This window comes from Pezoporus wallicus, unplaced genomic scaffold (genome assembly GCF_028554395.1).
Source record: "Pezoporus wallicus isolate ANWC-B61680 ecotype Strahan unplaced genomic scaffold, APGP_CSIRO_Pwel_v1 contig_11133, whole genome shotgun sequence".
Classification (NCBI taxonomy): Eukaryota; Metazoa; Chordata; class Aves; order Psittaciformes; family Psittacidae; genus Pezoporus; species Pezoporus wallicus.
The window spans coordinates 1,739,796-1,752,370 of NW_026636583.1; the positions used below are offsets into that span (position 1 = coordinate 1,739,796).

Genomic DNA, 12,575 nt, shown 5'->3' on the forward strand with positions numbered 1-12,575 from the left:
AAAACTTTACCTTGTTTTGTCCCACAACATCTAAAAGGTTCAATTTTCTTCATAAAAAAAAAAAAAAAAATCACAAAGAGCTAGTTAATCTGTGAATTATTTGCACTTCTCACACAAGAAACAGCATTATATTAAGCCTGGCATTTAAAAACATGAAAGGAGATCAAGCCAGAGTGTGGTGCAGTCCCTTATGGGAAGGGATTTGAATATGCATGTTCACACATCTGTTTCTCATAGCGCTTTTTACATGGGCCCTACCACTTCTGGGGAGTCACTGGCTTTGCTGAGGTTCCACCACAGCTCCTGTGAGCCCTTCCCAAATCACTGCTCAGGCACTGCCCTGCCTGGGGATCGCCACCACGACCAGGGTCCTCCACGCCATGGAGCAGCCCTCTACCTGCTCAAGGGGAATGACGTGGCCCCCATCACCCCATGTGGCATCACTTGCTGAGTTCATGGTCAGACTGAAAAGGCTGAAGGGCATAAAAACCCAACCTCATTTTACACTTGAACTCGGCAATCGGAGGAGCTCATGGGCACGCAGAGAAGGAATTGGCAGGAATTCCTTCTGCTTCGCAGCATCCCAAGCAAGCTCAGCCGACACCGCCCTCAGCATCCTGGGGACTCCTCAGGTGCCCACAATGGGACCCCACAGTCACCAGGACCCCCTGGGGACCACTGGTGCTACCAGGGCTGTTCTGGAGCTGGGGTCTGAGCATCGCAGTGTGGGAGCGGGATGTTCAGCATGCAGAGCCTGAGGGAGACACGGGGATCACTCTCTTCTTACTGTCCTCTGCAGTCCCTATGGAAAGCTGCAGTCCCTTCTGTGCAAATAATCTGCTCCCCTGAAGGCAACTGATTATTTCCAGATTACTGTCAGTCCCAGCATGAGTCTCTGACACCAGTTTAATGGGTTAGATGGTCAAACGCCAGCCCAGGCTAACATGGCCCATGGGGCTCCTGTGGTTGATACCGTTCTCCATGGGCAGTAGTGGTTAGTAACACCTCAGACACCCTAGGCTGGATGAGTAGGGGCCCACTGAGTCAACCAAAGGCATCCTCCAGTGCATACAAAAGCCTTAATCACACCCCTGAAAAGAGATATTCATGTTGTGTGTATCTCGGACAGACATACACAAACACTGAAACTGAGATATACGCACAGATACACAGACACATTACAAGGTAGCCCAGCCCAGCACTCACTCAATGGCCAAGGTCTTGCGGAGTTCATTCAGGGCATGGACAAACCACAGCTGAGGACAACCTTGCAAAGAGGTTCCTCTCTGTGCCTACAGGACTGACCTCATGCTGGACAAAGTAATCTGAGGTTTGGCTTCCCAGTTCCCTGGAACCCTTCTGTTTCTTTTTCTCTGTTCTAAATGTATTATTCTGATCATTTGGCTCAGTAATTTTTAGCTTTTCATCAAATCATACTTTGGAAAATGCAAGAGGAAGAAATGTGGTCATGGATACCTTCAGATGTTTATCAGACCATCTGCTAAAGAGCATCCGAAGCACACATTTCACAAAGGAGCCTCCGTAGGCCTGGCTAACCATATGTTTGTCTTTTTGACATTACAACCAGGAGACAACATAAACAGAAATGAGATGCCACGGCAAATTTCCAGCCAGATTAACATAGAAGTAATCAAACCCCGTTATCACTCTGATCTGCTGGCTTTCTGCAGCAGGAGGGGTGAGAAAACCATGGAGCAGCCCTCCTTCCTTGGGGTTATGGGGCAAAGCGGACTCGGACGGTTCATGAGAGCAGCAACCAGCCCAGGGAAGGGCAGGGACCACTTCAGATGGCAGGGTGGACACAGCACCCAAAGTGACAGGCAACAGAGGAGGCTTTGTAAGCAGAAGGAGGGAGGGAAATAAACAGGAGGAAGAGGTTGGTAGCATGTAGAAAAAAAGCCAGCATCTTTTCTGCTCATCAGAGCCCGGGCTCCATGCCTTGGGGAGGTGAGCTCCTGCCCACCCCGAGCAGGTCAGCACAGAGCTTTCCTAGCCCTAGATGGATGCAGACAAGCTCATGGTGGAAAACAAAGCAGCATCGATAGAGAAAGGACGTAACTTGTCTCTCAGATTGGCTGTCCCATTTTACAACGCCAAATCTAAAGCCACCCCAGTGATTCCAGGTGACCCCAAGCCTCCACCATGCTAACCCCATCACCTCCTCTCTTCCTCCCATCCTGGGCAGCAGCTCCCTGAGTGCTGTCTGGGCAGAAATGAGCACAGCTACAGCAGCACCAGAGTCAGAGGGCAGCATCACTGCTGGCGCACGGGCACGACCCTGATGGCTGTGGGGTATTTGGGATGTGCCCTGACCTTGCAAAGCAATGCTTGTCTTGCACAGCACGCTCCATGAGCTGTGCTAGCATCCCTTCTCTAACTTAAAATAGATGAAGATGCAAAAGAGGGAAAGAGCTGTTTCTACTCTGTGTGCTGTGAGGAATTTGTGGTGCATCAGTTACGGAAAGAGGGACATAGGAAATCAGCCACTCCCTACACATCGCTAGAACAGGAGGAAGATCCAGCTATCTCCAGATCCAAGACTGTTTCCTTACACTGATGGAAAGTGACAAATGCTTTGCCAGCTGAAGTGTGGTGCTGGGGTCTGCTATGAGAGACAGCTCATCCCAAGGAGTCTCCTAAGTGGAACAGTCATCAGCGACAGACGGGCATCAGCTGGATGATTAACTGGCGGGTGGGCTGAGAAACAGGAGTTTTCTCTTCCAAGGGCAGGATGACACACTGAGCATCACTGGGAGGCTGCTGGGAACTAAAAGTGGGTGGGAGATTTGGGATACGAATGTAGAAGAGCCAGAAACATTCATTTGGGAAAACAAGTGATTTGGGGAGCCCTGTACATGGAGGTGCAAAATTCCTTCCTGAACTCTAAGACATTATCAGATGGAACAGGGCAGGGGGAGCAGGTAGAACTGATATTGCAATAACAAAACAGAAGGAAAGAGCTTTGGTTCTGCTTTGGCAGCTGAACTATGCAATGTGGAAAGTACTCTAATGCCATATACACAGCAACTGCAGACCCTCAGCTTGGGCAAGCTCAGGGTTAGCATCTTACAACAGAGGGCAACAAAACCCACCAGTGCCACAAGAGACAGATACACCACAGGAGCAGGAAAGTAGCGTTTGGGAATGACCCTGATGAAGGAGCTATGCATAGTAAAGAATACTCTGAAAAAGGACAGTGAAAAGCTATTTTTTACTTCTTTCTGTGGCATAAGATCAAGAAAGCAACGTGAGAAATGATCAGGGAAAAACCTGCAACACCTATAAAGAAATACTATATCAAACCTAGTGTTGTAACTGGTCAAAATGAACACTGCAAGACCGGACTGAGATTCGAAAGTAAGAAATAAGAGTAGCGCCTGTGATTGCAGGGATGCTGTGACCCTAACATTGGTCCTCAGACTTCCTCAGCTATAGAGCTGATTGTGTTGAACAGAGGTTTTGTCTCATTGTATATGCAATGCTCCCTGCTTTAATAAAGCTGGATGGACCCTGCCTTTGCTCTAGCTATGAGGCTGCATGGGGGGAAAAATAACATAATCTGGATAGTTGAAACATGATCTTGGAGATTTGGTTTCTTTGGCAGGAAAGCGGTTGGAGAACTGCAGAGGTTCTGCTTGCAAAGGAAAAGCTCAAATGAAAGGCAGAAAAATGGGTGGGGGCCAGGGGAAAGGAAGGAAGGATGAAATCTGCCTTCCTTTAGTCAGCACCGTATCAACCCAGATATCTTTGGTTGGATTTTATGCCAGGGCAAAATTAAGTTTCTGGCCTCTTATAAGCTAAAAGGCACAGCAGAAAGTTTCATCTGCAAAATGCCAGGCTCCAGTTATGCTTCTGAAAAACATATTATTTACAATATTTAGGCTGTAAGCTATGTTTTGAGATATGAAATAGAAGATCTGAAAGGCAAGGAGATGATCTCCACAGATCATCAGTTCCACATCCTGCCTCCCGAGATGAAAACTGAGATTCAGTCTCAGAATTACTTCTTAAAAGAACTGGAAAATATAGGACACAAAATACCAGAATTAGGGAGTTCTAAGGGGATGGAAAGTATCTGATGAGTCCCCCAAATACCAGCCCTGCTGCTTTCCCTGGGACATGTGAATAGAGAAAAGCTCTCCCGTAGGTGAGGTTTATGGCTGGCCTTGGAAGGTGCTCGCCACGTCTCAGAGGGCGCCCGCCTGAGCACGCTCTGCACCATGGACTCCAGGCGTGGAGGGAAGACGGAGCAGGGACCGTGCTTCATCCAGAGGCTGTGAGGCCAAAGGGAACGGGGTTGGAGAAAAGGGAATCTCTGCCATGCAACGTCGTGCCGTGTCAGAGAGCCCTCCTGTGTCCCACGGAGCAGCAGGTCCACGCAGCCCCGTGCAGTGCCCTGCAGCAAGAAGAGCTCAGGAGAAGTTGCTAACTCGGTGACATGGCGATGGCTTCGTGGTCCCATGTCACTTCCATCCATCACGGCGTCGGGTGATGGAGACACAGGCAAAGCATCACCCAGCCACGGGTGCCCATCGAGCCTCGTTGTACTGCTTCAGCTACGACTCCAGCAACGAAACAGAAATAAAGCAGCATAAACCAAAGCCCTGCCATCACCCCAGATAGTGTCTGCCAGCTCTGCCCGTGCTGCCCAGAGCTCTCTCTAGCCCCCATAGCCTCACTATCCTCTCAGCTACAGCCCAAGGCAGACTGGAAGGAAGATATGATTTAAGGTCCAGCAAACACAGAGATACATTGGACTGCCACAGCACAGAAAAAGCACGTTAATACCTAGAATGCTTCCCTCGATGGCACCACAACATGGTACACACACGCACACACGTACATAGATATCTACGGGTAATGCATGGGGATGGCTTGTTGGCAGTGATACAGACCTTGGCGATGGTTCAGGCTGCTGCTCTTTCCTTTAAACAGAAGCAATAGTACATTAGCATGGTGTCAGGTGGCAAAAGACGTTGCTGCTTCACTGTTAAAACATAACGAAAGGACAATACCAAACAATACAACTAGAGTGAAAGCTGTGGACAGAAGAAAGGGAAAGGAGCACTTAATTCCTGGAGCTTCTGGCCCAGACAGAAGATCACTAGAGACTCACACAACCTCAGAGAAGACACATACAACGCACAGGGTTGAAGAGTTTACCCCAACCCATCCTCGTGCCTACGCATGACTGAGACACCCGACGGTTGTGTGATTTGTGTGAGCACAGGAGGACTTCTGTGGGCTCAGACAGAGGCCCCCTTCCTTTGGGAATGCACCTCCCTGAGGTGTTTCTGCACATAGGGAAGGACTTGAACAGCTCCTGGGACCCTGGTGCTTTTCCTCCCTGGCCATTGGAACGGAGCTCATCTCACATCTCTTGATGCACGGCTTCATGCAGCAGTGCTAACACATGGTGCTGGGAGGGGAACGTCAGCATGGATCTCTGCCCTGGCATCCAGACACCCCAGGTGGGGTTTCTGCCTCCATAGCCCTTGGCAGCTACTTTGCCAAAGGCTAGATGGAGGGAGCGGGATGCCCCAGTTCTGTACATTATTTCCTACTGAGATCCCAAACCACCTGATTGACACTGAGGACAAAATGAGCTGAACGCCTGTGAAAGGGTAGGCATCAATCACACTGCAAGCCAGGCTAAGGCCACACTGAAGTAAATACCTCACCTTCAATGACCAGGCATCTTGTTGGCATTTCCCTTTAGCAACAAGGAGAACCTGCTCTGCCTCCAACTGCTCTGATTCACAGCTTTGTCACACTGGGAAATTGCATTTAATCTGGGTCCTCGAGCAGCCTTGCCCCTGCAGCCCCATGGGAGAGAGCAGGCTGCTTCTCCCCAGACAGAATAAGGGACAAACTGGACTGCGGGAAGACCTGGGCAGGAGGAGCTTGATTCACTCTCAGAGTGATGCTGCACCAGCCCTGGCCCTGCCTCCATCCATCAGTGACCACTGAGACCTGCACAGACCCCATCCCCTCTTCCTTAAGCTGAATGCAGCAGTGTGCAGAGGCTAAACCAAAATAACCCTCCACCATCTGCTCCTTGCTCAGACAAGCTTGGAAACCCAACCTCAGTCACTAGCTCCAATACTCACATACTGCCGTGGGTCTACAGATCTCTACCCTCTGCAGACACACAGCCCAGGGCAGGTCCCATCCCACACCTCCCCAGCTGGCCCTGATGCTCACCAGGCATGGCCAGCACCTCTCCATCCCTCCTTGGGTCTCCCAGAAGATTCCCTATTCTCCAAATGGGCAGCCTTGCCTGCTTAAAAGCCCCAAGAATCACCCCTCCCAAGCACAGGTTGAAGCTGCAGGACTCCTGACCTTCCGGGACCATCACAGATACCTTGCCACAGCAAATACTTCTAACCACTACAACCTTGCCTGCTTCTGGGGATGGAGAATGAAGTAACGCACCGTGGGCCTGAGTCTTCTCTGAGGGTGGTGAAGAATATAAAGGTCAGAGGAAAACTGGGAACTCTACCTCGATCAGACCCTTTGTAAATACAACTTAGTGCTTTCAGTCAAGCACTGCAGCATTACTCCAGAGCCAAGTTAGGCTGAAGAAATTCATGTACAGCATGGGAGAGGGATGGGGAGGAGGTCACTGAACAACCTATGGGGGACCAACTGCCAAAACCTCTCACATCTTCAAGGCTGTCCGTATGCAAAAGGCAGGGAGGAAAAATAAACTAAATAAAAAAGAAAACAAAAGGAAAACAAAAGGAAAAGGTTGCAAAGTGGGTGCTTTCCAAACTCTCAACTCTGCTGCTAACCTGAATGTCAGTCCCGATTTGCTCTTCAGGTTCCTCAGGAGCTCCAGCTGGTTCAGAGGAGGGATTAGTCTAGAGGGAGAAAATGAAGACCATTAATATCCACACAGAGCTCACTTCAGAGCCTCCCATCTTGGAGCCTTCCCCTGCTGCCCCATCCTTTCAGCTAGAACCAGCTTAGTGCCACCAAGCGCAACTGGGAGACAGCTCGGGAAGGATGGAGAGGGGTTTGACTGCTACTTCCAACAGTGTCCTAAGGCAGAGCGGTGGGGAAAGAGAGAAAGGGTGACAGCAAAGAGAGAGAGAAACTTGTCTGCACCATTGGATTTGGAACCTCCCAAAGCAACAAGCGGCTGCCAGGGGTTCTGAGCAGCATCATGGTGTTTTGGCAGGAGAGCTGGTTCACCACGTGCAGTCTATCGGTTGGCACTGCTCTGTGTGGAGGTCAGCGCTTTGGCTCTTATTAACTGGAGAGAATCTCCAGTTTCGGAGGCAAACAGGAGAACTCAACCCTGCTGCTCCTGGCAATGCCGGGAGGCATAGGAAGGAGCACTTTATGGGGCAGAGAAAACAGGGAACTGAGGTTGGGAGCAGCGTGCTCCGGGGGTCAAGTTCAACCAATTCCCGACAGTCCATGCCAGGCTTTTTCCCTGAAATAAGGCAAAACCATGTATCATTGCCTTCTAGGAAGGATGGGTTTCCTTCTTTTCTTAGGAAGGACCTGAAAATAGGAATCCTGGTTAATTAAAAAGTAAAATAAATGAACAGCCTGTCTCCTATAGTGATTTTGTGCCATTGAATTAGCTCCCACATCCACTTCAGATTCTTCCTTCAGGCCCTGAGAGACTGGGGCTTGCTCCATGAATATTTAACATTGATATTCACAGGTTCCCAACCAGGAGAGATGTGAGCTGGAGGTGTTGGGGGGAGGATGGAGAACGCTGCACATGGTTGGGAAGAGCAGCGCCTACTTAAAAGCTCACCTGGGGACTCCGCATTCAGGCTTAAGGCCAATGGGGCTCATCCCATGACTTGCTGCAAAATCCTCTCTAGGCCACCAGTGTGCCCTTGTCAAACTAAGGTCCCTGCAGTTGGGACCACAGCCCAAGGAGCCACAACCCCGAGGCAGTGTATACATATGGCTCTGCTGGAAAATGAGCCACCAAGGTTTTAATTAGAGGAAGAATGACCCAAACCGGAAACTTTGGACTGGAAGGAAAGGAGCACAAGTGCTGGCAGACTGGTCTTGGCCGAGGTGCTGTTGCTTACTGTAAAGTAAAGGCAGAGATATTCATGCCCATGTTTTTTCAGCCGTTATGAGACCCATAGTTTCATAGTTTTCCTCTAAGTGAAGAGAAAACCCAACTGGAAAAACTTTTCCTCTGCATCATGAAACTCATCCTCAGAAAACCCCCCAGTTGTTCAGCAGAACAGACTTGGTGCTCACAAGATTGAGGCAATCAGAACATCTTTCAATCCTAAGAATGGAGAAAAGAGTAAAAATAGGCCTGAAAATGTTGGCTCGGCTCCCCAGGCCAGCTCTGTTTGCTGCCATCCAGAGAGCACATCCTGATCTGATGAATTAATGATTCTCTTCACTCAAGAAGTCAGGAGGAAGCTGACCTTGGTGCAGTGGAGCAGCACACGAGTGCTGAGCTATCTCCTCCCTTCAAACCCACCTCGGGGTTGGCAGGCTCCTTCCAAGATGGGTGAATAAAATCAAGCACAAAGTGTACTTAGCAGCTAATGAAGGGTGGACAACTGTTCTTTGGTGCATTAGCTTCTCATGGATGGCCATACCCAGGATAACAGCCCCACTTTCTCTGGCCAGGATCACACATCCAGGGCTCCCACTGGTACAAGTCTCAGAGCTCATTAACTCACTGGATTGAAGGACTCAGGATCCCAAAAGGAGCTCTTCCCTTTGCATAACACAGGTCTACACTGTGCTGAAGGTGGGCATCTCTTGGGCCACCATAGATGCTTCCATGCAAAGGTAAAAAGACACACAAGGAAACACAGAAATTCACTGTTTCTGTGGTAGGGTGATGGGTGGAAAAAAAGCCCGATATTGTATTGAAACAATGATTAAAAATAGATGTCAACTCATCCATGTACTTGACCTGAAATTCGATTTGAATCGAATGCTCAGCCTAACCTGTCATTACAAGATAGCAGCTTGGGGAACAGCTACTGCATTGCACCATTTCACCAGAACCTCGGAGAACAGGCAGGGCTCTGCTCAGTGCTTTGGCTGAGCTTTGCTATGAAACACTGATGGAGGGCACCCTGCACCCCTGTGTGTCACTGTGTCCTCCAGAGACATAGAGAATGGACCTTTGGGCTGGGGCATCTCATGTTTTCTCTCTCTCCTCCTGGTCCATGTGTCACTTGTTAGCAAGGGAAGCAAGTTTTGGTTAAAGGGGAGCTAGGTGAGAAGATCTGCGGGCCACAGGAACACACACAGCTCATGCTACACACCACAGCAACGCTTCCAAGTCGTCGGCTTCCATCACCCCTCCCAGGACAGCACAAACACCACACTACCTCCAGCTCCCCTATCCAAAGGGAAGGCAAAATCGCTATTCCTGGTAGCACAGATAAGGCTCAAGCACTTGGGGACAGTAGGGATACCATGCCTCCGGCCAGGACATCATCCAAACCCCACAACACGAGGAGGGAGCAGCACACAACAGAGGGTAGGAGTATACACAGAACCACACACACACACCACGACATACACAGAAACGATGATGACGACTTTGAACAGTCCCAGTATGAACAGTTAGGAAGACGGTGACAAGGAGATGGATGCTGGAATGGAATGGTGACTTAAATGAGTCTCCATGCTGTGTTGGAGTTCCTATGAGGAGCCAATTTTTACCCTAACAATGTCTTTATGTCTCCAACCTAAGCTATTTTTCATAACTAAGGACATTTATGAAACTTATAAACTACTTTATTATAAGAAATGGGATGGAAGTGGCACATTCTTACTTCACTCCCTGCAGCATTAAAATGTCCAATTCTCCCAACAGGCCGCTGCTCAGCACAACAGGAAAGTGCATTCAAAATATTACAAATGCAATTCATTGATGCAATTTGCTGTAAATTAACCCCATAAAGTGGTTAAGTGTGATTTACTAAGGCTGTAAAACTTGCATCTGTGAAAACTGGAATCAGGTTTGGAAATCAGGTGCTAAATCACATCAGTTTTAAGAGCGTTAATACATCTAGTGAGAGTTTAAATTGCTCTAAGAACAGAGGTTGGCCCCCAGTCTTGAAATGCAAGCCATTTATTCCCCATCTTGATACACTGACTTGACTACACCTTCAGACACCAACCTCATCTAAAATATGCCCCTGATTTTCAAATCAACTCCTTTCTGCAGAACCAAAGATAATATTATTTATCATAACTCTTACACAGCCATATACAGATCTTTGCATTTGGATTGACCCCCAAAAGGTTAAGTCCCAAATTGAATAACTGGGGCTTGCTCTAGGTCAGTCTGGGAAGAAAAAAAACTGAAATGGAGAAGTCCTGCTGAAATGGGACATCCCTTTCCCAAAAATCAGGTTGGATTATTGAAAGAAATTAATGATTGTTCCAGTTTGTATTCGTAGAATACCACGTTGGAAGGGACCTCAAGGATCACCTGGTCCAACCTAGGAATGGAGTGGAACATCTGGTCCAATCTCTCCTCCAGATGTTGTCCTCAAATCACACACAGCTACTACTGTGATTTCATTCCATTCTACCACTGCTGCATCCCATGGTGCCACCACGCAGCAAACTCAGCAAACCAAGCATTGCCTGGTGGAAACAGCTCTTACAGCATGGAGTGAGACAAATGACACAATGAAGGATGGGAGCAGAGGGCTGGAGAAAGGGGAACACGCAGGAGTGATGGCAGAGGGAAAATGGGAGTATGAACAGGGAAGTTTTCTCGTTAAACATTGTATGAATCAGAGGAGGTTGGTAAGACCACCACGAAATAACCTTAAAACACCAAGCTTATCAAGCACTCTCCCATTCTCCTTCCTTAAATCATCATTTTGGCAGATGGTTTCCCAACACGTGTGTGTACCAGCAGCTAAAACATACACGGAGGTGCATAGGGTTAGTCTGTAGGCAGCAGGATGGGGAGTCTGGGTTGGGCGTTCACTCATTCCTTTGAATAAACTGATCTTCGGAGGTTTATTTTCCTTTCCTTCATTTGTTTTTGCAATTAAAAGCTTTGCACGTTACAGTCCCAAACGAAGAACAAGGAGTGACATGACACACAGTTTCAGGCTCACATGCACTTCATACCTGGAGGCACCGTACGTTTGCGTGCTTTTCAAGTGTTTTCACCCAAGAAAACCAAAGGGATAAGAGAAAGAAAAAGAGGGATGAGGGGAAGGTGGGGTGGAGGAAAGGGGAAAAGAAACAGAATAAAGAAAATTAGCATATGAACCAGGCTTAGAGGTGAGCACGGAGCGTGGGCTGAGCCTGCTCAGAAGCGCCCGTGTCACCCTCATGTCACCCTTGGGGACAGGCAGTTGGCACCTCACTCTGAAAGCAAATGAGCACCAAAGAGCAGGGAAAATAGGGAAGCCACCAAGAGGCCTTTCATGGGACATCCAAAGCCCTCGGTCCCATCAGCCAGGGACACCTGGAGCTGAGATGATGGCTTGGATGTGCCAGTATTTTAGTGAAGGCCAATATATGAACGTAGTTGAGATCAAGGCCCTGTTCTCAGTAGTGATAAGAAACAGCACTATTTTATCCAGCAAATCCAGTGGCCGATGCAGAACAGGTCATGGTGTCTGGCAGCATTACGAGCTCAAACCGTACCTGTACATAAAGTGGCTTTGTGCCTATTTCAGATTCGGTTCTACTACATTTTGAATTTTGAGATGAAATCTGAGCTCCTCTCAAGGGGCCACCTTATTTTCCCCACACGAGCGAGACTAACTCTACTGCAGTGATTTGAGTGATGTTCTGGAGGCACGTGAGCTCCTCCAAGGCATGTACAATGATTTTCTCATATCGAGCAGCCAGTCATTTTGGAGATGCCTTGGGAAAACAAGTAAGCTCAAGTCACAGGGCTCCTGCTGTGAGGAATAAGCAGCCCGATGTTGAGCAGAAAGGGTGCCAAGGTAGTGATGACTGCAGATCACCCCCTGGCACTCTGGAGGGACATGGGGATACTGTGTTCCTCCAATCCACTTCCTAATCATGCTTTGTGTTGCAGCCACATGTCTGCAGCCATCGCTTTAATGCGGCACTGGGCTTGATGTGCTGCTCTGGCTGCAGCAGTGCAGAGCTGGCTTAGTGAAGTGGGTAGGCAAGGATAGATGCACAGTGTGACTGATGGAAGCTGCAGCCAGAACATACAGTTACCCCATTTTTAATGCTTTCCCTAATTAATCTGACTGCATCCAAAATATATTCAACAGAAGCTCACTGCTTTCTTGGTAAAAATACCCAATTTGGCCAAAGAGCTGAATCCATCACTGCATCCATGACTCACTCTCCCAGGTGATGCTCGCTTTACCTGCACACACACAGGAGTTGGGATTTAAAGGTGAAACTGGGAGAGCAGAGTAACCTGTGCCTAGGGAAGCCCAGGGTGATGCTGCTGCTTGGGACTGACCCTGGAGCAGCACCCAACCAGTAACACTGCTGCCACCCTGCTACAGCTTGGTCCTAGCTTTTCATTCAGGACAGCTGGGCTTTTCATCAAGCTGCATTCCTGTCCTTTTTCCTCCTTAAAG

General features: G+C 48.7%; 1 protein-coding gene across 15 annotated transcripts in view; it reads right to left on the minus strand.

Moving 5' to 3' along the window:
• KCNQ2 (potassium voltage-gated channel subfamily Q member 2) overlaps nucleotides 1-12,575 on the minus strand; it is a 64,265-nt gene that overhangs the window by 20,436 nt on the left and 31,254 nt on the right. For 8 of the 15 annotated variants that reach the window (XM_057400928.1, XM_057400927.1, XM_057400932.1 and 5 more), the window contains exons 9-10: nucleotides 6,816-6,884; nucleotides 4,917-4,946 (exon numbers count right to left, since the gene is read on the minus strand). In XM_057400928.1, the coding sequence (XP_057256911.1) occupies nucleotides 4,917-4,946; nucleotides 6,816-6,884 (99 nt within the window). Of the gene's footprint in view, nucleotides 1-4,916; nucleotides 4,947-6,815; nucleotides 6,885-11,127; nucleotides 11,152-12,575 lie in introns of those variants that run through there. The other 7 variants (XM_057400920.1, XM_057400917.1, XM_057400930.1 and 4 more) reach the window with 3 other exon arrangements.